This window comes from Bombina bombina, chromosome 2, assembly GCF_027579735.1.
Source record: "Bombina bombina isolate aBomBom1 chromosome 2, aBomBom1.pri, whole genome shotgun sequence".
NCBI classification, from domain to species: Eukaryota; Metazoa; Chordata; class Amphibia; order Anura; family Bombinatoridae; genus Bombina; species Bombina bombina.
The window spans coordinates 1,184,449,662-1,184,475,757 of record NC_069500.1 but is presented as its reverse complement, the minus strand read 5'-3'; the positions used below and the strand labels follow the sequence as shown (position 1 = coordinate 1,184,475,757).

At 41.3% G+C, this 26,096-nt stretch overlaps 1 protein-coding gene and 1 non-coding gene across 7 annotated transcripts in view; both read left to right on the top strand.

The window, feature by feature from the left end:
- ACSL1 (acyl-CoA synthetase long chain family member 1) overlaps nucleotides 1–26,096 on the top strand; it is a 307,660-nt gene that overhangs the window by 138,640 nt on the left and 142,924 nt on the right. For all 6 annotated transcript variants that reach the window (XR_008400727.1, XM_053703880.1, XM_053703877.1 and 3 more), the window contains 2 exons: nucleotides 12,361–12,462; nucleotides 20,381–20,480. Coding sequence is in view for 5 of the 6 variants with exons in the window: in XM_053703880.1 (XP_053559855.1) it covers nucleotides 12,361–12,462; nucleotides 20,381–20,480 (202 nt within the window). In the remaining variant the exon portion in view is untranslated. The remainder of the gene's footprint in view (nucleotides 1–12,360; nucleotides 12,463–20,380; nucleotides 20,481–26,096) is intronic.
- Nucleotides 7,511–7,627, top strand: LOC128650624 (U5 spliceosomal RNA). Its single transcript, XR_008400900.1, has one exon. It is a non-coding gene; the product is annotated as a U5 spliceosomal RNA (small nuclear RNA).

The following is a 26,096-nucleotide window of genomic DNA, read 5'->3' as shown; positions in this document are numbered from 1 at the left end:
CTGCCTGCTTTCTTTATTCAAGTCCATGTCAGAAGCGAGGCTACTATCTGTCACACTTGAAGGGCCGTGTTCCTGTCCCACGGCTTAGATTCTGGTAAGATCATTTCATTTTACTTTGATGTGTGAATGTAATGTAAACAAAGAAGTCAGGGTCTCAGTGGGACTCCTTTATCTTTATGGAATCAAGGGTTAATAGCTCCTGATGGGGGTTATTGAACAGGGGGGACTTTAATCATGTTTAAGTGATTCTGTCTGCTTATGTGTAGTGACGCTTGGGCTCGTGGCTATATTGGAACATAACAGCCTTTTTTGCCAGACTGTGTGGCTCGTGTGGCCTTGGCACTCTTTTTTTTTTTTCTTTGGCCTCCACAGTGTACCTTGTGACTAGGCGTGGTCATGTTCTACACTCAATTTCCATATTCCTGAGGTGGTGAGTGCCCAGCCATTGGGGGCTTAAGGTGACGTTTTTATTTTTCTTCTATCCATAATTTCTCCAACATAGGTGTGTCCGGTCCACGGCGTCATCCTTACTTGTGGGATATTCTCTTCCCCAACAGGAAATGGCAAAGAGCCCAGCAAAGCTGGTCACATGATCCCTCCTAGGCTCCGCCTTCCCCAGTCATTCTCTTTGCCGTTGCACAGGCAACATCTCCACGGAGATGGCTAAGAGTTTTTTGGTGTTTAAATGTAGTTTTTATTCTTCAATCAAGAGTTTGTTATTTTAAAATAGTGCTGGTATGTACTATTTACTCTGAAACAGAAAAGAGATGAAGATTTCTGTTTGTAAGAGGAAAATGATTTTAGCAACCGTTACTAAAATCGATGGCTGTTTCCACACAGGACTGTTGAGATGAATTAACTTCAGTTGGGGGAAACAGTGAGCAGACTTTTGCTGCTTGAGGTATGACACATTTCTAACAAGACTTGGTAATGCTGGAAGCTGTCATTTTCCCTATGGGATCCGGTAAGCCATTTTCTTAGTTTTTAATATAAGAATAAAGGGCTTCACAAGGGCTTTAAAGACTGGTAGACATTTTTCTGGGCTAAAACGATTACTTTATAAGCATATTTAATGGTTTATAACTTTGAAGAGTTATTTTAATCTTGGGAATTCTGTTAAAAAAACGGCAGGCACTGTATTGGACACCTTTTTCACTGGGGGCCTTTTCTAGTCATAGGCAGAGCCTCATTTTCGCGCCACTAATGCGCAGTTGTTTTTGAGAAGCAAAGCATGCAGATGCATGTGTGAGGAGCTCAGATCCACTGAAAAAGCTTATTGAAGGCGTCATTTGGTATCGTATTCCCCTCTGGGCTTGGTTGGGTCTCAGCAAAGCAGATACCAGGGACTGTATAGGGGTTAAATGTAAAAACGGCTCCGGTTCCGTTATTTTAAGAGTTAAAGCTTTCAAATTTGGTGTGCAATACTTTTAAGGCTTTAAGACACTGTGGTGAGATTTTGGAGAATTTTGAACAATTCCTTCATACTTTTGCACATATTCAGTAATAAAGTGTGTTCAGCTTAAAATTTAAAGTGACAGTAACGGTTTTATTTTAAAACGTTTTTTGTGCTTTGTTATCAAGTTTATGCCTATTAACATGTCTGAACCATCAGATAGACGATGTTCTGTATGTTCGGAAGCCAAGGTTCCTCTCCATTTAAATATATGTGATGAATGTGACAAACAAAGTAGGGACAATGATGCCACTGATAATAATGTTGCCCAAAATGATTCCTTAAGTGAGGGGAGTAAGCATGGTACTGCATCATCTCCTATGTCTACACCAGTCTTGCCCACTCAGGAGGTCCCTAGTTCATCTAGTGCGCCAATCCTCCTTACTATGCAACAATTAACGGCTGTAATGGATAATTCTATTAAAAACATTTTAGCCAAAATGCCCACTTATCAGCGTAAGCGCGACTGCTCTGTTTTAGATACTGAAGAGCATGAGGATGCTGATGATAATGGTTCTGACATGCCCTTACACCAGTCTGAAGGGGCCAGGGAGGTTTTGTCTGAGGGAGAAATTTCAGATTCAGGAAAAATTTCTCAACAAGCTGAACCTGACGTTATTACATTCAAATTTAAATTGGAACATCTCCGCGCTCTGCTTAAGGAGGTGTTATCTACTCTGGATGATTGTGACAATTTGGTCATTCCAGAGAAATTATGTAAGATGGACAAGTTCCTAGAGGTCCCGGTGCCACCCGAAGCTTTTCCTATACCCAAGCGGGTGGCGGACATTGTAAATAAAGAATGGGAAAGGCCCGGCATACCTTTTTGTCCCTCCCCCTATATTTAAGAAATTATTTCCTATGGTCGACCCCAGGAAGGACTTATGGCAGACAGTCCCCAAGGTCGAGGGGGCGGTTTCTACTCTAAACAAACGCACCACTATCCCTATAGAAGATAGTTGTGCTTTCAAAGATCCTATGGATAAAAAATTAGAGGGTTTGCTTAAAAAGATGTTTGTTCAGCAAGGTTACCTTCTACAACCAATTTCATGCATTGTTCCTGTCACTACAGCAGCGTGTTTCTGGTTCGAAGAACTAGAAAAGTCGCTCAATAAAGCATCTTCTTATGAGGAGGTTATGGACAGAGTTCAAGCACTTAAATTGGCTAACTCTTTTACCTTAGACGCCACTTTGCAATTAGCTAGATTAGCGGCGAAAAATTCAGGTTTTGCTATTGTGGCGCGCAGAGCGCTTTGGCTAAAGTCTTGGTCAGCGGATGTGTCCTCCAAGAACAAATTGCTTAACATCCCTTTCAAGGGGAAAACGCTGTTTGGCCCTGACTTGAAAGAGATTATTTCAGACATCACTGGGGGAAAGGGCCACGCCCTTCCTCAGGATAGGTCTTTTAAGGCTAAAAATAAAACAAATTTTCGTCCCTTTCGCAGAAACGGACCAGCCTCAAATTCTACATCCTCTAAGCAAGAGGGTAATTCTTCTCAAACCAAGCCAGCCTGGAGACCGATGCAAGGCTGGAACAAAGGTAAGCAGGCCAAGAAGCCTGCTACCGCTACTAAAACAGCATGAGATGCTGGCCCCCGATCCGGGACCGGATCTGGTGGGGGGCAGACTCTCTCTCTTCGCTCAGGCTTGGGCAAGAGATGTTCAGGATCCTTGGGCACTAGAAATAGTTTCTCAAGGTTATCTCCTGGAATTCAAGGAACTACCCCCAAGGGGAAGGTTCCACAGGTCTCAATTGTCTTCAGACCAAATAAAAAGACAGGCATTCTTACATTGTGTAGAAGACCTGTTAAAAATGGGAGTGATTCATCCTGTTCCATTAGGAGAACAAGGGATGGGGTTTTACTCCAATCTGTTCATAGTTCCCAAAAAAGAGGGAACATTCAGGCCAATTTTGGATCTCAAGATCCTAAACAAATTTTTCAGGGTTCCATCGTTCAAAATGGAAACCATTCGGACAATTCTTCCTACCATCCAGGAAGGTCAATTCATGACCACGGTGGATTTAAAGGATGCGTATCTACATATTCCTATCCACAAGGAACATCATCGGTTCCTAAGGTTCGCCTTTCTGGACAAGCATTACCAGTTTGTGGCACTTCCATTCGGATTAGCCACTGCTCCAAGAATTTTCACAAAGGTACTAGGGTCCCTTCTAGCGGTGCTAAGGCCAAGGGGCATTGCAGTAGTACCTTACTTGGACGACATACTGATTCAAGCGTCGTCTCTGCCACAAGCAAAGGCTCATACGGACATTGTCCTAGCCTTTCTCAGATCTCACGGGTGGAAAGTGAACGTAGAAAAAAGTTCTCTATTCCCGTCAACAAGAGTTCCCTTCTTGGGAACAATAATAGACTCCTTAGAAATGAAGATTTTTCTGACAGAGGCCAGAAAATCAAAACTTCTAAGCTCTTGTCAAGTACTTCATTCTGTTCTTCTTCCTTCCATAGCGCAGTGCATGGAGGTAATAGGTTTGATGGTTGCGGCAATGGACATAGTTCCTTTTGCGCGAATTCATCTAAGACCATTACAACTGTGCATGCTCAGACAGTGGAATGGGGATTATACAGACTTGTCCCCGACGATCCAAGTAGATCAGAGGACCAGAGATTCACTCCGTTGGTGGCTGACCCTGGACAACCTGTCTCAAGGGATGAGCTTCCGCAGACCAGAGTGGGTCATTGTCACGACCGACGCCAGTCTGGTGGGCTGGGGCGCGGTCTGGAAACCCCTGAAAGCTCAGGGTCTATGGTCTCTGGAAGAATCTCTTCTCCCGATAAACATTCTGGAACTGAGAGCGATATTCAATGCTCTCAAGGCTTGGCCTCAACTAGCAAAGGCCAAATTCATAAGGTTTCAATCAGACAACATGACGACTGTTGCATATATCAACCATCAGGGGGGAACAAGGAGTTCCCTGGCGATGGAAGAAGTGACCAAAGTAATTCAATGGGCGGAGATTCACTCCTGCCACTTGTCTGCAATCCACATCCCAGGAGTGGAAAATTGGGAAGCGGATTTTCTGAGTCGTCAGACATTTCATCCGGGGGAGTGGGAACTCCATCCGGAAATCTTTGCCCACATAACTCAATTATGGGGCATTCCAGACATGGATCTGATGGCGTCTCGTCAGAACTTCAAGGTTCCTTGCTACGGGTCCAGATCCAGGGATCCCAAGGCGACTCTAGTAGATGCACTAGTAGCGCCCTGGACCTTCAACCTAGCTTATGTATTCCCACCGTTTCCTCTCATTCCCAGGCTGGTAGCCAGGATCAATCAGGAGAGGGCTTCGGTGATCTTGATAGCTCCTGCGTGGCCACGCAGAACTTGGTATGCAGACCTGGTGAATATGTCATCGGCTCCACCATGGAAGCTACCTTTTGAGACGGGACCTTCTTGTTCAAGGTCCGTTCGAACATCCGAATCTGGCCTCACTCCAACTGACTGCTTGGAGATTGAACGCTTGATTTTATCAAAGCGTGGGTTCTCAGATTCTGTCATTGATACTCTTATTCAGGCTAGAAAGCCTGTAACTAGAAAAATTTACCATAAAGTATGGAAGAAATATATCTGTTGGTGCGAATCGAAAGGATTCCCATGGAACAAGATAAAAATTCCTAAGATTCTATCCTTTCTACAAGAGGGTTTGGAGAAAGGATTATCTGCAAGTTCTTTGAAGGGACAGATTTCTGCTTTATCTGTTTTACTTCACAAGAAGCTGGCGGCTGTGCCAGATGTTCAGGCTTTTGTTCAGGCTCTGGTTAGAATCAAGCCTGTTTACAAACCTTTGACTCCTCCTTGGAGTCTCAATTTAGTTCTTTCAGTTCTTCAAGGGGTTCCGTTTGAACCCTTACATTCCGTAGATATTAAGTTATTATCTTGGAAAGTTTTGTTTTTGGTTGCAATTTCTTCTGCTAGAAGAGTTTCAGAGTTATCTGCTCTGCAGTGTTCTCCTCCTTATCTGGTGTTCCATGCAGATAAGGTGGTTTTGCGTACTAAACCTGGTTTTCTTCCGAAAGTTGTTTCTAACAAAAATATTAACCAGGAGATAGTTGTGCCTTCTTTGTGTCCGAATCCAGTTTCAAAGAAGGAACGTTTGTTGCACAATTTGGATGTAGTTCGTGCTCTAAAATTCTATTTAGAGGCTACAAAGGATTTCAGACAAACATCTTCCTTGTTTGTTGTTTATTCTGGTAAAAGGAGAGGTCAAAAAGCAACTTCTACCTCTCTCTTTTTGGCTTAAAAGCATCATCCGATTGGCTTATGAGACTGCCGGACGGCAGCCTCCTGAGAGAATCACAGCTCATTCCACTAGGGCTGTGGCTTCCACATGGGCCTTCAAGAACGAGGCTTCTGTTGATCAGATATGTAAGGCAGCGACTTGGTCTTCACTGCACACTTTTACCAAATTTTACAAATTTGATACTTTTGCTTCTTCTGAGGCTATTTTTGGGAGAAAGGTTTTGCAAGCCGTGGTGCCTTCCATCTAGGTGACCTGATTTGCTCCCTCCCATCATCCGTGTCCTAAAGCTTTGGTATTGGTTCCCACAAGTAAGGATGACGCCGTGGACCGGACACACCTATGTTGGAGAAAACAGAATTTATGCTTACCTGATAAATTACTTTCTCCACCGGTGTGTCCGGCCCACGGCCCGCCCTGGTTTTTTAATCAGGTCTGTTGAATTATTTTCTCTAACTACAGTCACCACGGTATCATATGATTTCTCCTATGCATATTCCTCCTTTACGTCGGTCGAATGACTGGGGAAGGCGGAGCCTAGGAGGGATCATGTGACCAGCTTTGCTGGGCTCTTTGCCATTTCCTGTTGGGGAAGAGAATATCCCACAAGTAAGGATGACGCCGTGGACCGGACACACCGTTGGAGAAAGTAATTTATCAGGTAAACATAAATTCTGTTTTCTATCAAAATTATAGAGGATTCAGATTTTTTGGAGACGGATATCTCTGATTCAGATTCTACTTCTTGCAAAGAGTATGAGATAGCACGGGTAATCCATGCCCATCAGTTATGTTCCGAATGCTGCTTTGGAGTACTCCTCCTGCAACAGGGAATTTAGAGTCTGCAGAGCCATCCGCCCCTTGAGATCGCACATCCCGTGAGGTGCGTGCCCTAGATCCTTCCTTAGCTAAGCAAGCAGGTGTCTCTAATGCCGTTACCCCTTCTCCGGAAGGAGTCTTGTTTCCTCCAGAATGTATGGCACGGTTACACATGACCATATTAATGGCATTGGCGCTTTTACATCTTCCTGGGAAGGAGGTGTTGATGACTGCTTGTGTTCGGTTAACCAGGGCTCGTCGGGCGTGGGATCGTCTGGGTCAGATCAGCCATCTGGGGAAGCGATTTCCTCTGAAGCTTCAGGGGTCCAACCCTCGGGGTCGTCAGTTGCCCCAGCGGAGGTAAGTCTTGCTTTTTGTTATAGACTGGCATGCCTTTGTGTCCTACTGCGACATGTTTTGGCGGTGCTGGAGGATCCCAATCCTAATGGGTTGAGGGATCCTCAGTCTTCTGTTCCAGACGGCATGCGGGGGATGCAGTTAATCTCCTTGTCTACAATTTACTTTCTTTTTGGGGTATCTTATTCCAGTTCTGAGCTTTGGGAGAATGAGGTCTCTGATTGGCTGGTCCTGTTAGTGTGCCCATTCTCCTTGGGCGTTCACCTGCGGGTGCTGCCTTCTTTTTCTTTGATCCGGTTAATATGTATTTTATTGCCTTTTGAAAAGCTCATGTCATAATTTTTCTGTTGGGAAACATTTCTTCTCTGGAATTTGATTCTAGCGATTTTGTGGTCGCTGGGGCACTTCTGCGGAAGTTGCATGTTAAGATGTTAGTACATTATGTCTAGTTCCTTTTGTTGATTCCCATTGGGGTTTTCTGTGGCCTGGGACAGTGCTGAGTGCCCTATGTAGTAGACTGGACCTGGTCGGGCGCTAATTTTTGTTCCTTATATCATCCATGTGGTGCTGGTATATCCAACGATACTGGTTGGGTGGCGAGTTGCTCCTCGGATGAGTTCGTTATACTCTGGTTTCTCTTCAGATCGAATAAAGCTTTCGCCTTTACTAAAGATTTTGGTAGAGAGGAACATCCATGAGTTTCAAGGAATTTTGGTTGAGGCTCTGCCTCTTGCAGGGCTAAAACATGGTAGAGGAGGCTTTTTATTCTTAGATGTCAGGCTGGTTCTCGTTTCTTCTTTTGGGTGGGGCATCAGAGGGATTGTACTCGGTTCTTCATTGTCCTGTTCCTGAATGTTGGCGGGGTTCCAGAAGCGGATCCTGCTAAAGATTACTCTGGGAGTTCCATAGGTCCTTTGACCTCGGAGCTAGGGTTCTCCATTCCCAAGGGTCTAGAGGTTTAGATGATTCTTTAGACATCTGGGGTACCATGTTGGGGCGATTTTTTTTTTTTCCGCCTCTTTGGTATTATTAGATGTACTTTTTGAGGCCTTGATGACGGTAACTTCCTAAAGGGGTCGAGATGTCTTAGGTTTCTTTTTTCCCCTTCCTGGGGCTGGTTGGGAGGTCATCTGTTCAGGAAGTTTGGGCATTTAGGCCGTTTTCTTCCTCCTATTGTTTCTAGTCTGATCTCATGTTTTTCGGACTCTGGAGTCCGTCTGGCGTTTGTGTCAGTTTTTTCCTTGAGCTGCCCTTACTTAAGAGGTTTCTGGGTTTTTTCTGTTGCTTGCCAGGAATTGTGAGGCTCGTCCATTGTTGATTCTTTGAGCTGTGGGGGTTCTGGGAGGTTGATCCTGAAGGCATTGTTTAGAGACTGTTTTATCTTCTCAAAGTGGATTATCTAGTCTTGAGCTCTAACTTTGGGGTGTTGTCCCTCAAGCCTTTAGGAGATATGCTCTCTGTCTCTGGGATGCTTAGTGAACATCCAGTGTCCAAGGACCTTTGGATGTGGCTGTGGTTGCATCTCCTTGGGTACAGGTTCTCTGTATGAGGTATCCGTTGGTTCCTCAGGGGTTACTACCTTGTAGCCGGCTCCGGTTTCCAGATGTCCGGTTTTCCGGACATGTTCTTGTCTTGGATATCTGACCGCATCTCTTAGAGTTTAGTCCTTCCGGTTCTGAGACTTCCACTTGCCCTTTCAGGGGGTTTAGTTTTTCTCTTATCAGAGACTTGGAAATAGCTTGATGGGTAGTTTAGCTGCCTAGCAAGCGGAAGATTGCAGTCGCAATCTGTTGCAGCTATTTGCACCTTAAGTGTGCTTGGTGGCTGGCTGTTTTTTCTACTGGGTTGGCTATTGCAGCCCGGATGGTTCCTTACAATCGGTATTGCCTTTGCAGTCTGTCTGCTGCCGCACTCTCAATGCCAGTGGGTGAGTGGTTATATTTGTCTTTCTCCTACCCTTAGGGAGATTGGAGCATACCACAGTATCTGCCTAGTGCCCCGGATTCAGTGGGGTCCCCCCTGCCTTGCGTGCAGGATGTCATGAAGGGTTGGATTCTGGTATTGTGCCATCACTGTTGGTCCAGTGTAGTCTCTCTTGCCTGGGAGTGCCCCTTCTTGTAGGGTAAGGATCTGTCTGGGTCCTGGAACCCGAGCTCGTCCTATGTTCTGTCATAGCTTATTTGGTTAGCATGCCAGTATTGTTAGAAAATGGTGGAGTTTGCTCTACCCATTGGTACCGTTCAATTTAGTCCCCCTCCTTTTTCCCTTACTAAGGATCTGGGTGGTCCGGGGAATGGTTTATTTCCTTGCTTTCGGACATTGCCAGTCGCTTTGGTGCTGAGTCCATTGCCTCGGAGAGAGTCAGAGGTCTGTCTGCTTTGTTGAGCCTGGATCTTGTGATCCCTCCTAAACTGGGAAGCTTCGCTGTGTTTCCTTCCTCAGCAGTGGGCTTTCTCTGCTGGTTTTGGATGCTCTCCTACTCCCTGGGAGGGAGTGGGTTTCTGCACTCCTTTGGAATTTCTTCTCTGTGGGAGTCCTGGTGCAGTTCCTAGCTTGGTTGGCTAGTGTTAACGGCTGGAGTCTGCTAGAGGGAAGCCTGTGGTTTCATCTGGTGCACAATAAGATTTATGGTGCTAATTTTAGGCGGTTCCCAGGGATGGTTTATCCCTCGGTCACTCTTTCATAGTGAGGATTTCACGCTGTGTGAGGGATGGGGTGTTCCTCGTCTCTATAGGTCTCCAGGGTTGGGACATTACATGGTCCTTTGGATTTCCGTTCAGAGGGGGTAGGGGTTTTTTCCTTAGCAACTATAACAAAAGCAGAGGAGCACAAGAAGAAGGTAAAAACTTGTATCTTTATTCCATATTTCTGTCAACGTGAGTAAAAAAATCATGAAAAACAGGGTACTGGAAGACCGGTGTACCCTTCTCTCATGAAACTAGCTGACACGTTTTGGCAATGTGCCGTAATCTTAGCTGTCTTAGTCTGAGCTAAGACTTCGGCACATTGCCGAAACGCGTCAGCTAGTTTCATGAGAGAAGGGTTCACAGGTCTTCCAGTAACCTGCTGTAGTCTTTCATGATGATTTTTTTACTCGCCTTGATGGAAATATGGAATAAAGATATAAGTTTTAACCTTCTTGTGCTCCTTTACTTTTGTTTTAGTTGAATTTTGGCTCTTAAGTGAGCAAATTTTCTTCGAGACAAGCCAGGTGATGTCATCAGCTACAGCCGCACAGCTGACAAGCATCGCAGACACCGAAGTCATAGGACGGTGCGAAGAGAAGTCATAGGATGGCGTGCATTTGATTAAGGAGAAACCTCTAGTATACCTCATACAAACTTGCATACAAATAAACAATCCCAAGGACCGGGCAAGTCTAATCACACACACACACACACACACACCCAGGTTGGTCACTGGTTATTATCGTCAGGAGATAGACTCTCTTCCATAACTAGAACTATGATTTGTATTAACACTGATAAGGACACTAGTATGAAGGTTTCACAGCTGGCTAATTGGGATCCCCAGGTTTTAGAGCATGAGTATATGCAGATATATGTTGCCATAGGTAAAATTGATAAGGGGATCAACGAATGAAGGCTCCCTATAGCTAATTAAAGATGTCTTACCAAATATAGGAACAGCATGATTACTAATAAACATATTAGTCACTAGTTACATGTGCAAGGTAAATGCCACCTCACCTGTACCTGGCACTTTCCTTTTGATTGCTTAACACTAGCGGGGGTTTTTTCCTCCCTTCTCTTTGTTTGGTCATTGGAGTTCGTTGTGTCTGCGTTTTTGTTTTTGGTTTTTTTGTCCTGTTGCAACCTTGGTTTTCGCTTGGAATTTTGGCTAGGGTCCCTTTTTACCCTAGCTTGTTGGTCTTTAGTTCTTCTTCCTCTTCCCCTCATGGGGTATGTGGAGGTCCCCTTCCCTCGGGTCAGGGGTAAGTTTGAGTGAGGGCTTGGAGCCTGCGGGACTGGTCTCCTCTGAGACTTTGTGCTCGGTGGAATCTACTGATTCTGAGCGGTCTCTAACTAGGGCCTTGCTGGTTTTAACTATTGGGCAGTTACCTGATCCTCTCAGGTTTTATCCTTCTGTTTCTGGTGAAGCAGTTGTGTGGGGGGGGGGGGGTTTGTCCGGTGTTTGGGTAATTTCAGGCTGTGGTGTCCTCAGAATGGGCCGCCTTGTCTACCCACCCTTTTTTGCATTCAGTGTCCTCTATAACTTGGGTATTTTTTCCTCAAAAATAATAAATGCAGCTGTGGACTCTCCCTGTTTAAGAAGAAAAGCTTAAATTTATGCTGTTACCTGATCATTTTTCTTTTCTTCTGACGGGGAGAGTCCACAGCTCCCCGCTCACATTTTCATATTGGGCCGCCGTTTATTTCTTTTTTTTATTCTTCTGGCAACTTTTTCACCCTGATATTTCTCCTCATGTTCCTTGTTCTCTTGGCAGAATGATTGGGGAATGAGGGAAGTTGGGGGAGGTATTTAAGACTTTGGCTGGGGTGTCTTTGCCTCCTCCTGGTGGCCAGGTTCTGAATTCCCAGAAGTAATGAATGCAGCTGTGGACTCCCCGTCAGAAGAAAATGATCAGGTAAGCATAATTTAAGTTTTTTCTCGGCACTTGTATGTGAAGCATATCTAAATTTTCTCTGTGCACCAGCATTTTAAATACTCCAGCTGCTTAGTGAGCCAGTGGGGCTTATATCACGTCAGCAATGATGCAAATTGTGTCTTTACCAGATGACAGAAGCACCTTTGGCTCTCTGAGCTAGTGTGCTGTTAAAAATGCTGGTGCACGGCACATACATAAATACTCTTGAAACAGGTATTGCTTTTACTAGAGGTATTTTTCTAATACATGTATATTGCAAAAATTCTTCTATTCAAAACAGAAATGGACCTGTGTGCATTCCCAAATGTTTCTTTCATGGTTCAGATAGAGTGCAATTTTAAGCAACTTTTTAATTTACTCCTATTTATCAAAATTTCTTCGTTTTTTTTTTTGGTATCTTTATTTGGAAAGCAGGAATGTAAACTTAGGAGCTGGTTCATTTTTGTTTCAGAACCCTGGTAGCACTTGCTAATTTGTGGCTATATTTATTATTATTATTATTATTATTATAAATATTATACTCGGCCAGTGTTAGCAACTGCCATCTGTGCAACTACAGATCCAAATCGAAGAGGTGTGTATCTCAGCAGCTGTTTCTAGGATGAAGCTGCGAAGAAAGATGTGTTCCAAACAAGAGCAGACTCGGGACTGAAATGAATGAGGGGGTAATAACTAGTGGGCGGAGCTAGGTATGAGTTAGTCTGCCTTGCATACACAGCAAATTCTACCACAAACATAAGACCTTTTTATTGTGCTGTTACTAAAGAGAGGGTGAAAAAAGGGAAAAAGTTCCAATACTAACTAAGCACCAATTCTGTTTTCTTCTTTCCCCAACGTATTAAGGTATCGGACCGAGCAGAGTTTGTGGGGTCAGCCCTGCTACACAGAGGATTCAAACGATCCTCAGAGCAGTTTGTAGGGATCTTTGCCCAAAACCGACCTGAGGTAAAGTGGGGGAATATGGCTGTGTAAATATTGTAGATATATTCTCAGTGTGATGCAATTGAGATGCTCTCGGCTAACTGCTTGTTTTATTGTAATTTAATATACAAGGAAAGATTCTGAAATTGAAGGTCATATTAGGTTACGTTCTAAAATAAATCCGCCAAATCTATATTTTCTTACTATTTAGAAGACTAACTCTGCTTCTTTAAAGGAACAATGTACAGTAAAATTATATTCCCTTTGATGTGTTTCCAATTATTGATTTTGTCTTCTGGAGTGTCAAATTGTTTACAAATAGCTCCTTTACCTTTCTTTTTGTCTGTGGTATCCCCACTTATACTGAAATTTTCAATACTGAAGTGTTGGCTATAGAAAAGTTATGTAAACATAGCCAGCAGAAAAAATTACAATCCCAGTGGAGGTTAAGAGTGATAGAGAAAACAGTTGAAAATTATAATTTCTTTCATGTAATTAGCAAGAGTCCATGAGCTAGTGACGTATGGGATATACATTCCTACCAGGAGGGGCAAAGTTTCCCAAACCTTAAAATGCCTATAAATACACCCCTCACCACACCCACAATTCAGTTTTACAAACTTTGCCTCCGATGGAGGTGGTGAAGTAAGTTTGTGCTAGATTTTACGTTGATATGCGCTCCGCAGCAAGTTGGAGCCCGGTTTTCCTCTCAGCGTGCAGTGAATGTCAGAGGGATGTGAAGAGAGTATTGCCTATTTGAATGCAGTGATCTCCTTCTACGGGGTCTATTTCATAGGTTCTCTGTTATCGGTCGTAGAGATTCATCTCTTACCTCCCTTTTCAGATCGACGATATACTCTTATATATACCATTACCTCTGCTGATTCTTGTTTCAGTACTGGTTTGGCTTTCTACAAACATGTAGATGAGTGTCCTGGGGTAAGTAAATCTTATTTTCTGTGACACTCTAAGCTATGGTTGGGCACTTTGTTTATAAAGTTCTAAATAAATGTATTCAAACATTTATTTGCCTTGACTCAGAATGTTCAACTTTCCTTATTTTTCAGACAGTCGGTTTCATATTTGGGATAATGCATTTGAATTAATCATTTTTTCTTACCTTCAAAAATTTGACTCTTTTTTCCCTGTGGGCTGTTAGGCTCGCGGGGGGCTGAAAATGCTTAATTTTATTGCGTCATTCTTGGCGCAGATTTTTTTGGCGCAAAAATTCTTTTCCGTTTCCGGCGTCATACGTGTCGCCGGAAGTTGCGTCATTTTTTTGACGTTATTTTGCGCCAAAAATGTCGGCGTTCCGGATGTGGCGTCATTTTTGGCGCCAAAAGCATTTAGGCGCCAAATAATGTGGGCGTCTTGTTTGGCGCTAAAAAAATATGGGCGTCGCTTTTGTCTCCACATTATTTAAGTCTCATTATTTATTGCTTCTGGTTGCTAGAAGCTTGTTCACTGGCATTTTTTTCCCATTCCTGAAACTGTCATTTAAGGATTTTGTTCAATTTTGCTTTATATGTTTTTTCTATTACATATTGCAAGATGTTCCACGTTGCAACTGAGTCAGAAGATACTTTAGGAAAATCACTGCCGGGGCTGGAGCTACCAAGCTAAGTGTATCTGCTATAAATTTTTGGTATCTATTTCTCCAGCTGTTGTTTGTATTGCATGTCATGACAAACTTATTAATGCAGATAAAATTTCCTTTAGTACTGTTATATTACCTGTTGCTGTTCCGTCAACATCTAAATTTCAGAGTGTTCCTGATAAACATAAGAGATTTTATTTTTTAAATCCATTTAGAAGGCTATGTCTGTTATTTCTCCTTCTAGTTTACATAAAAGTCCTTTAAAACTTCTCTTTTTTTCAGATGAATTTTTAAATGAACATCATCATTCTGATACTGATAATGGTTCTTCTGGTTCAGAGGTTTCTGTCTCAGAGGTTGATGCTGATAAATCTTTGTATTTGTTCAAGATGGAATTTATTCGTTCTTTATTTGAAAGAAGTATTAATTGCTTTAGATATAGAGGATTCTGGTCCTCTTGATACTGAATCCAAACGTTTAGATAGGGTTTTTAAATCTCCTGTAGTTATTCCAGAAGTGTTTAATCTCCCTGATGTTTTTTCTGAAGTAATTTCCAGGGAATGGAATAATTTGGGTAATTCTTTTACTCCTTCTAAACGTTTAAGCAATTATATCCTGTGCCATCTGACAGATTAGAGTTTTTTGGGACAAAATCCCTAAGGTTTGGGGCTGTCTCTATTCCTGCTAAAATGTACTACTATTTCTACGGCAGATAGTACTAAATTTAAGGATCCTTTAGATAAGAAAATTGAATCCTTTCTAAGAAAAGTTTACTTATGTTCAGGTAATCTTCTTAGACCTGCTATATTTTTACCGGATGTTGCTGCAGCTTCAACTTTTTGGTTAGAAGTTTTAGCACAACAAGTAACAGATCATAATTTTATAGCATTATTATTATTCTATAACATGCTAATAATTTTATTGGTGATACCATCTTTTGATATCATTAGTGTTGATGTCAGGTATATGTCTCTAGCTATTTTAGCTAGAAAAGCTTTATGGATTAAACTTGGAATGCTGATATGTCTTCTAAGTCAACTTTGTTTTCCCTTTCTGTCCAGGGTAATAATCATTTTTTCGTTCTTTTTTTCATAATAAGGAACAAAAGCCTGATCCTTCATCCTCAGGAGCGGTATCAGTTTGGAAACTTTTTCCAGTTTGGAATATATCCAAGCCTTATAGAAACCTATAGTCAGCTCCTAAGTACCCATGAAGGTGCGGCCCTTTTTTCCAGTTCAGCTGGTATGGGGCAGATTACGTTTTCTTCAAAGGAATTTGGATCAATTCCGTTCTCAATCTCTGGTTTCAGAACATTGTTTCAGAAAGGTACAGAATTGGCTTCAAGTTAAGGCCTCCTGCTAAGAGATTTTTTTTCTTTCCCGTGTCCCAGTTAACACAGCAAGGCTCAGCATTTCTGAAATGTGTTTCAGATCTAGAGTTGGCTGGAGTAATTATGCCAGTTCCAGTTCTGGAACAGGGACTAGGGTTTTATTTTATCTCTTCATTGTACCAAAGAAGGTCAATTCCTTCAGACCAGTTCCGGATCTATCAATATTGAATCGTTATGTAAGGATACCAACATTCAAGATGGTTACTGTAGGACTATTCTGCCTTTTGTTTAGTAAGGGCATTATATGTCTACAATAGATTTACAGGATGTGTATCTGCATATTCCGATTCATCCAGATCATTTTTAGTGTCTGAGATTCTCTTTTTAGACAAGCATTACCAGTTTTGTGGCTCTACCGTTTGGCCTAGCCTCAGTTCCAAGAATTTTTTTCAAAGATTCTCGGTGCCCTTCTTTCTGTATTCAGAGAACGGGGTTTTGGTATTTCCTTATTTGGACGATTATCTTGGTATTTGCTCAGTCTTCTCATTCGAAGAATCTCATGCGAATCGATTTGTGTTGTTTCTTCAAGATCATGGTTGGAGGATCAATTTACCAAAAAGTTCATTGATTCCTCAGTCAAGGGTAACCTTTCTGGGTTTCCAGATAGATTCAGTGTCCATGACTCTGTCTTTAACAGACAAAAGACGTCTAAAATTGATTTCAGCTTGTCGAAACCTTCAGTCACAATCATTCCCTTCGGTAACCTTATGCATGGAAATTCTAGGTCTTATGACTGCTGCATCGGACGCGATCCCCTTTGCTCGTTTTCACATGCGACCTCTTCAGCTCTGTATGCTGAATCAATGGTGCAAGGATTACACAAAGATATCTCAATTTATATCTTTAAAAACCGATTGTTCGACACTCTCTAACGTGGTGGACAGATCACCATTGTTTAATTTAGGGGGCTTCTTTTTGTGCTTCCGACCTGGACTGTAATTTCAACAGATACAAGTCTCACAGGTTGGGGAGCTGTGTGGGGATCTCTGGCGGCACAAGGAGTTTGGGAATCTCAGGAGGTGAGATTACCGATCAATATTTTGGAACTCCGTGCAATTTTCAGAGCTCTTCAGTTTTGGCCTCTTCTGTAGAGAGAATCGTTCATTTGTTTTCAGACAGACAATGTCACAACTGTGGCATACATCAATCATCAAGGAGGGACTCACAGTCCTCTGGCTATGAAAGAAGTATCTCGAATTTTTTTGGTTTGGGCGGAATCCAGCTCCTGTCTAATCTCTGCGGTTTATATCCCAGGTGTAGACAATTGGGAAGCGGATTATCTCAGCCGCCAAATGTTCCATCCGGGCGAATGGTCTCTTCACCCAGAGGTATTTCTTCAGATTGTTCAAATGTGGGAACTTCCAGAAATAGATCTGATGGCGTCTCATCTAAACAAGAAACTTCCCAGATATCTGTCCAGATCCCGGGATCCTCAGGCGGAGGCAGTGGATGCATTTTCACTTCCTTGGAAGTATCATCCTGCCTATATTTTTCCGCCTCTAGTTCTTCTTCCAAGATACTGAAGGAATGCTCGTTTGTTCTGCTGGTAGCTCCGGCATGGCCTCACAGGTTTGGTATGCGGATCTTGTCCGGATGGCCTCTTGCCAACCATGGACTCTTCCGTTAGACCAGACTTTCTGTCGCAAGGTCCTTTTTCCATCAGGATCTGAAATCCTTAAATTTATAGGTATGGAGATTGAACGCTTGATTCTTGGTCAAAGAGATTTCTCTGACTCTGTGATTAATACTATGTTACAGGCTCGTAAATCTGTATCTAGAGAGATATATTATAGAGTCTGGAAGACTTATATTTTTTGGTGTCTTTCTCATCATTTTTCTTGGCATTCTTTTAGAATGCCGAGAATTTTTTTGTTTCTTCAGGATGGTTTAGATAAGGGTTTGTCTGCAAGTTCCTTGAAAGGACAAATCTCTGCTCTTTCTGTTCTTTTTCACAGAAAGATTGCTATTCTTCCTGATATTCATTGTTTTGTACAAGCTTTGGTTCGTATAAAACCTGTCATTAAGTCAATTTCTCCTCCTTGGAGTTTGAATTTGGTTCTGGGAGCTCTTCAAGCTCCTCCCTTTGAACCTATGCATTCATTGGTCATTAAATTACTTCCTTGGGAAGTTTTGTTCCTTTTGGCCATCTCTTCTGCCAGAAGAGTTTCTGAATTATCTGCTCTTTTCTTGTGAGTCTCCTTTTCTGATTTTTCATCAGGATAAGGCGGTGTTGCGAACTTCTTTTGAATTTTTACCTAAAGTTGTGAATTCCAACAACATTAGTAGAGAAATTGTGGTTCCTTCATTATGTCCTAATCTTAAGAATTCTAAGGAGAAAGCATTGCATTCTTTGCATGTTGTTAGAGCTTTGAAATATTATGTTGAAGCTACTAAGTCTTTCCGAAAGACTTCTAGTCTATTTGTTATCTTTTCCGGTTCTAGAAAAGGCCAGAAAGCTTCTGCCATTTCTTTGGCATCTTGGTTGAAATCTTTAATTCATCTTGCCTATGTTGAGTCGGGTAAAACTCCGCCTCAGAGGATTACAGCTCATTCTACCAGGTCAGTTTCTACTTCCTGGGCGTTTAGGAATGAAGCTTCGGTTGATCAGATTTGCAAAGCAGCAACTTGGTCCTCTTTGCATACTTTTTCAATTCTACCTTTTTGATGTATTTTCTTCTTCTGAAGCAATTTTTGGTAGAAAAGTACTTCAGGCAGCGGTTTCAGTCTGAATCTTCTGCTTATGTTTTTTATTAAACTTTATTTTGGGTGTGGATTATTTTCAGCAGGAATTGGCTGTCTTTATTTTATCCCTCCCTCTCTAGTGACTCTTGTGTGGAAAGATCCACATCTTGGGTAATCATTATCCCATACGTCACTAGCTCATGGACTCTTGCTAATTACATGAAAGAAAACATAATTTATGTAAGAACTTACCTGATAAATTCATTTCTTTCATATTAGCAAGAGTCCATGAGGCCCGCCCTTTTTGTGGTGGTTATGATTTTTTTGTATAAAGCACAATTATTCCAATTCCTTATTTTATATGCTTTCGCACTTTTTTATCACCCCACTTCTTGGCTATTCGTTAAACTGAATTGTGGGTGTGGTGAGGGGTGTATTTATAGGCATTTTAAGGTTTGGGAAACTTTGCCCCTCCTGGTAGGAATGTATATCCCATACGTCACTAGCTCATGGACTCTTGCTAATATGAAAGAAATGAATTTATCAGGTAAGTTCTTACATAAATTATGTTTTTGTTACTTAAGTACTGGGCTTTGGTATACAGACAGATAAGGAAGCATTTGTGTGTATAAAAACAATAATATAAAGAGCTCTGATTTTCCTACAAGCTCAGTCCATTGTTATGGGTTGTGGTTTCAAATAACAAAACCAACTATTTCATATGCAAACATAAACCCAAGGAGCAATTTCTCATACATTTTTATTATTAAATATTTTTATACTATGAATTTTTTTTCCCTTAATGTGTTTCCAATTGATTTTTTTTACCAGCTGCAAATGTATAAGATTAGCTTTTTTTAAGGCTTATTTGTAACATAACATAGTAGATGAGGTTGAATAAAGACCGAAGTCCATTGAGTTCAACCTATACAAATCTAAAATATATACAAAAAGCTCCAGTTAAGCTTAAATAATCCCACTAAAAGGTGACCCATTTAAAACTAGCAATCATATCCATGAATTTTGTTTATAGACAGAAATGTATCCAAATATTTTTTAAATGTATCTCTAGGGTATTGGCATTCACTACCTCCTTTGGTAATGAGTTCCACACTTTTATTGCTCTTACAGTGAAAAAACGTTTCCGTTGCAGGAGATTAAATCTCCTTTCCTCCAACCTTAAATTGTGACCTCTGGTCACAAACAATTTTCTTGGAATAAACAGAGCTTCTGCCATCTCTGTATATGGGACTTGAATATATTTATATAAAGTAATCATGTCACCTCTTAAGCGCCTTTTTTCTAAAGAAAACAGACCCAGTTTGGCTAGCCTCTCCTCATAGGTTGTATTTATGAATTAGCTGATTTTGTGTCTTGATGCCACAACCTAATAAAATGGGTTGAGGTTGTAGGTATATTCAGATCTCATTACTTTATCACATTGTGTACATATACCTGCTTCCTTATCTTATATCTGTCCATAAACCAATCACCAATACTTGGTGAGAGCAATGGAAAATTAACATTTTGTTACCTTATCTCTTCTATAACCCACTGGGAATGTAATTTCTTCTTCTACTGGCTGTGTTAACACAGCTTGGTCTTGAAGCCAAAAACTTTCAGGATGGGTGGGGATACCACAGGCTAAATAAACTAATTAAAATGCCAATATAAGGGTAATGGAAATACTTGTAAACAATTTAATACACTCCAGCAGGTAAAGTGGATCATTGGGAACAAATTAAAGGGGAGACATTTTTTGAGTAAACTGTCCCTTTAATGCTGCTGTGGCCTCTGAAGCTGGAGTGAATATGGCCAGTTTCTTTCACCGATTTAATTACATGTATTTAAATAACCTTGGAATCTGGTTGGCTTTGTAAGGGCCAATTGTGCAATTTTCTTTAGAACTTGTACTTATCAGTGGATTCAATTTCATTGTTTTGTTTAATTGTATACACAATTTATCAAGCCTCCTGCTTCTCAACTAAAGAATCTGTTTGCACATATAGAAAATTGTTGAAGTTTTTTTTATTTTCCAGGTTGGTTTTTGCAGTAAAATAGAGTATGACCTTACAAATGTTGCTCATGTGGGCTTCAGCATACAACTTACCTTGACCTGAATTAGCTGCTCTCTGTAGATAATTCTAAGAATGGTCTGTTAACCCTGCCTATAAGAAAGTATATTATAAATGTATTTGTGTGCATGCCATATGTATCTCACTTAATGCCATCATTTTTATTGTTTTAATTTGTTTATATTAATGTTTTTGCAGTGGGTGATAGCAGAACTTGCTTGCTATACATACTCCATGGTGTCTGTGCCACTGTATGACACATTGGGAGCTGAAGCTATAACGTACATCATAAACAAAGGTTTGTATTAGAATTGTGTGAATGACAGGATCCATGTCTGCATACTTTATTTGTTAAAACTCAGACATGACTAGTACAACTGGTAGTTTCCCCTTCTATATGAACATGTTCAGAGATCACACCTTTTATTCATAGGGCCTGATTATCGAAAGCCGACAAATTTTAACATGAATCCTATTTATCTCCTGAATTTGGGTTCTGAGTGTGAAGGATACATTCATTCATTCATGAGAGTTTCTGAAGCCCATAGGGCACTGTGATCTAAAGCTCTACGCCCAGGCAAGATGAGCTGCGAGATAATTCAAAGAATTTTAGAAACACGCATTTTACCTTGAGAGATGTTTCTGACTATGCAGGGTTCTGTATGTGAAGGAGACTCCTATGTTACAATGTAAGGTCTATTAAAAAAAAAAAAATCTCAAGATTTTGTGCTTTCTGTCTATGGCGGTGAGTTTTTGATCAGGTCCATAGTGAGATAAGCTTTGTATTGAGCTTCAGAATGCTCTTGGAGGCACTGCGTCCCTTTGTAACCCGGTTGAGACTTGTTAAGTATTACAATAAAGCATAAATGTGTAGCTGTTGGTGTACACTGTGTGCAGAATTATTAGGCAAATGAGTATTTTGACCACATCATCCTCTTTATGCATGTTGTCTTACTCCAAGCTGTATAGGCTCGAAAGCCTACTACCAATTAAGCATATTAGGTGATGTGCATCTCTGTAATGAGAAGGGGTGTGGTCTAATGACATCAACACCCTATATCAGGTGTGCATAATTATTAGGCAACTTCCTTTCCTTTGGCAAAATGGGTCAAAAGAAGGACTTGACAGGCTCAGAAAAGTCAAAAATAGTGAGATCTTGCAGAGGGATGCAGCACTCTTAAAATTGCAAAGCTTCTGAAGCGTGATTATCGAACAATCAAGCGTTTCATTCAAAATAGTCAACAGGGTCGCAAGAAGCGTGTGGAAAAACCAAGGCGCAAAATAACTGCCCATGAACTGAGAAAAGTCAAGCGTGCAGCTGCCAAGATGCCCCTTGCCACCAGTTTGGCCATATTTCAGAGCTGCAACATCACTGGAGTGCCCAAAAGCACAAGGTGTGCAATACTCAGAGACATGGCCAAGGTAAGAAAGGCTGAAAGACGACCACCACTGAACAAGACACACAAGCTGAAACGTCAAGACTGGGCCAAGAAATATCTCAAGACTGATTTTTCTAAGGTTTTATGGACTGATGAAATGAGAGTGAGTCTTGATGGGCCAGAGGGATGGGCCCGTGGCTGGATTGGTAAAGGGCAGAGAGCTCCAGTCCGACTCAGACGCCAGCAAGGTGGAGGTGGAGTACTGGTTTGGGCTGGTATCATCAAAGATGAGCTTGTGGGGCCTTTTCGGGTTGAGGATGGAGTCAAGCTCAACTCCCAGTCCTACTGCCAGTTTCTGGAAGACACCTTCTTCAAGCAGTGGTACAGGAAGAAGTCTGCATCCTTCAAGAAAAACAAGTACTCCACAGCGTGGCTGGCAAGAAAGGGTATAAAAGAAGAAAATCTAATGACATGGCCTCCTTGTTCACCTGATCTGAACCCCATTGAGAACCTGTGGTCCATCATCAAATGTGAGATTTACAAGGAGGGAAAACAGTACACCTCTCTGAACAGTGTCTGCGAGGCTGTGGTTGCTGCTGCACGCAATGTTGATGGTGAACAGATCAAAACACTGACAGAATCCATGGATGGCAGGCTTTTGAGTGTCCTTGCAAAGAAAGGTGGCTATATTGGTCACTGATTTGTTTTTGTTTTGTTTTTGAATGTCAGAAATGTATATTTGTGAATGTTGAGATGTTATATTGGTTTCACTGGTAAAAATAAATAATGGAAATGGGTATATATTTGTTTTTCTTTCATGTAATTAGCAAGAGTTCATGAGCTAGTGACGTATGGGATATACATTCCTACCAGGAGGGGCAAAGTTTCCCAAACCTCAAAATGCCTATAAATACACCCCTCACCACACCCACAATTCAGTTTTACAAACTTTGCCTCTGATGGAGGTGGTGAAGTAAGTTTGTGCTAGATTCTACGTTGATATGCGCTCCGCAGCAAGTTGGAGCCCGGTTTTCCTCTCAGCGTGCAGTGAATGTCAGAGGGATGTGAGGAGAGTATTGCCTATTTGAATGCAGTGATCTCCTTCTACGGGGTCTATTTCATAGGTTCTCTGTTATCGGTCGTAGAGATTCATCTCTTACCTCCCTTTTCAGATCGACGATATACTCTTATATATACCATTACCTCTGCTGATTCTCGTTTCAGTACTGGTTTGGCTTTCTACAAACATGTAGATGAGTGTCCTGGGGTAAGTAAATCTTATTTTCTGTGACACTCTAAGCTATGGTTGGGCACTTTGTTTATAAAGTTCTAAATATATGTATTCAAACATTTATTTGCCTTGACTCAGAATGTTCAACTTTCCTTATTTTCAGACAGTCAGTTTCATATTTGGGATAATGCATTTTATTTAATCATTTTTTCTTACCTTCAAAAATTTGACTCTTCCCTGTGGGCTGTTAGGCTCGCGGGGGCTGAAAATGCTTCATTTTATTGCGTCATTCTTGGCGCGGACTTTTTTGGCGCAAAAATTCTATTTCCGTTTCCGGCGTCATACGTGTCGCCGGAAGTTGCGTCATTTTTTGACGTTATTTCGCGCCAAAGATGTCGGCGTTTCGGATGTGGCGTCATTTTTGGCGCCAAAAGCATTTAGGCGCCAAATAATGTGGGCGTCTTATTTGGCGCGAAAAAATATGGGCGTCGCTTTTGTCTCCACATTATTTAAGTCTCATTTTTCATTGCTTCTGGTTGCTAGAAGCTTGTTCTTTGGCATTTTTTCCCATTCCTGAAACTGTCATTTAAGGAATTTGATCAATTTTGCTTTATATATATGTTGTTTTTTCTCTTACATATTGCAAGATGTCTCACGTTGCATCTGAGTCAGAAGATACTACAGGAAAATCGCTGTCTAGTGCCGAATCTACCAAAGCTAAGTGTATCTGCTGTAAACTTTTGGTAGCTATTTCTCCAGCTGTTGTTTGTATTGATTGTCATGACAAACTTGTTAAAGCAGATAATATTTCCTTTAGTAAAGTACCATTGCCTGTTGCAGTTCCTTCAACATCTAAGGTGCAGAATGTTCCTGATAATATAAGAGATTTTGTTTCTGAATCCATAAAGAAGGCTATGTCTGTTATTTCTCCTTCTAGTAAACGTAAAAAATCTTTTAAAACTTCTCTCCCTACAGATGAATTTTTAAATGAACATCATCATTCTGATTCTGATGACTCCTCTGGTTCAGAGGATTCTGTCTCAGAGGTTGATGCTGATAAATCTTCATATTTATATAAAATGGAATTTATTCGTTCTTTACTTAAAGAAGTACTAATTGCTTTAGAAATAGAGGATTCTGGTCCTCTTGATACTAATTCTAAACGTTTGGATAAGGTATTTAAAGCTCCTGTGGTTATTCCAGAAGTTTTTCCTGTTCCTAATGCTATTTCTGCAGTAATTTCCAAAGAATGGGATAAATTGGGTAATTCATTTACTCCTTCTAAACGTTTTAAGCATTTATATCCTGTGCCGTCTGACAGATTAGAATTTTGGGACAAAATCCCTAAAGTTGATGGGGCTATTTCTACCCTTGCTAAACGTACTACTATTCCTACGTCAGATGGTACTTCGTTTAAGGATCCTCTAGATAGGAAAATTGAATCCTTTCTAAGAAAAGCTTATCTGTGTTCAGGTAATCTTCTTAGACCTGCTATATCTTTGGCTGATGTTGCTGCAGCTTCAACTTTTTGGTTGGAAACTTTAGCGCAACAAGTAACACATCGTGATTCTCATGATATTATTATTCTTCTTCAGCATGCTAATAATTTTATCTGTGATGCCATTTTTGATATTATCAGAGTTGATGTCAGGTTTATGTCTCTAGCTATTTTAGCTAGACGAGCTTTATGGCTTAAAACTTGGAATGCTGATATGGCTTCTAAATCAACTTTACTTTCTATTTCTTTCCAGGGTAACAAATTATTTGGTTCTCAGTTGGATTCCATTATTTCAACTGTTACTGGTGGGAAAGGAACTTTTTTACCACAGGATAAAAAATCTAAAGGTAAAAGCAGGGCTAATAATCGTTTTCGTTCCTTTCGTTTCAACAAAGAACAAAAGCCTGATCCTTCATCCTCAGGAGCAGTTTCAGTTTGGAAACCATCTCCAGTCTGGAATAAATCCAAGCCAGCTAGAAAGGCAAAGCCTGCTTCTAAGTCCACATGAAGGTGCGGCCCTCATTCCAGCTCAGCTGGTAGGGGGCAGGTTACGTTTTTTCAAGGAAATTTGGATCAATTCTGTTCACAATCTTTGGATTCAGAGCATTGTTTCAGAAGGGTACAGAATTGGTTTCAAGATGAGACCTCCTGCAAAGAGATTTTTTCTTTCCCGTGTCCCAGTAAATCCAGTAAAAGCTCAAGCATTTCTGAAATGTGTTTCAGATCTAGAGTTGACTGGAGTAATTATGCCAGTTCCAGTTCCGGAACAGGGGATGGGGTTTTATTCAAATCTCTTCATTGTACCAAAGAAGGAGAATTCCTTCAGACCAGTTCTGGATCTAAAAATATTGAATCGTTATGTAAGGATACCAACGTTCAAGATGGTAACTGTAAGGACTATCTTGCCTTTTGTTCAGCAAGGGAATTATATGTCCACAATAGATTTACAGGATGCATATCTGCATATTCCGATTCATCCAGATCATTATCAGTTCCTGAGATTCTCTTTTCTGGACAAGCATTACCAGTTTGTGGCTCTGCCGTTTGGCCTAGCTACAGCTCCAAGAATTTTTACAAAGGTTCTCGGTGCCCTTCTGTCTGTAATCAGAGAACAGGGTATTGTGGTATTTCCTTATTTGGACGATATCTTGGTACTTGCTCAGTCTTTACATTTAGCAGAATCTCATACGAATCGACTTGTGTTGTTTCTTCAAGATCATGGTTGGAGGATCAATTTACCAAAAAGTTCTTTGATTCCTCAGACAAGGGTAACCTTTCTGGGTTTCCAGATGGATTCAGTGTCCATGACTCTGTCTTTAACAGACAAGAGACGTCTAAAATTGATTGCAGCTTGTCGAAACCTTCAGTCACAATCATTCCCTTCGGTAGCCTTATGCATGGAAATTCTAGGTCTTATGACTGCTGCATCGGACGCGATCCCCTTTGCTCGTTTTCACATGCGACCTCTTCAGCTCTGTATGCTGAAGCAATGGTGCAAGGATTACACGAAGATATCTCAATTAATATCTTTAAAACCGATTGTTCGACACTCTCTAACATGGTGGACAGATCACCATCGTTTAATTCAGGGGGCTTCTTTTGTGCTTCCGACCTGGACTGTAATTTCAACAGATGCAAGTCTCACAGGTTGGGGAGCTGTGTGGGGATCTCTGACGGCACAAGGAGTTTGGGAATCTCAGGAGGTGAGATTACCGATCAATATTTTGGAACTCTGTGCAATTTTCAGAGCTCTTCAGTTTTGGCCTCTTCTGAAGAGAGAATCGTTCATTTGTTTTCAGACAGACA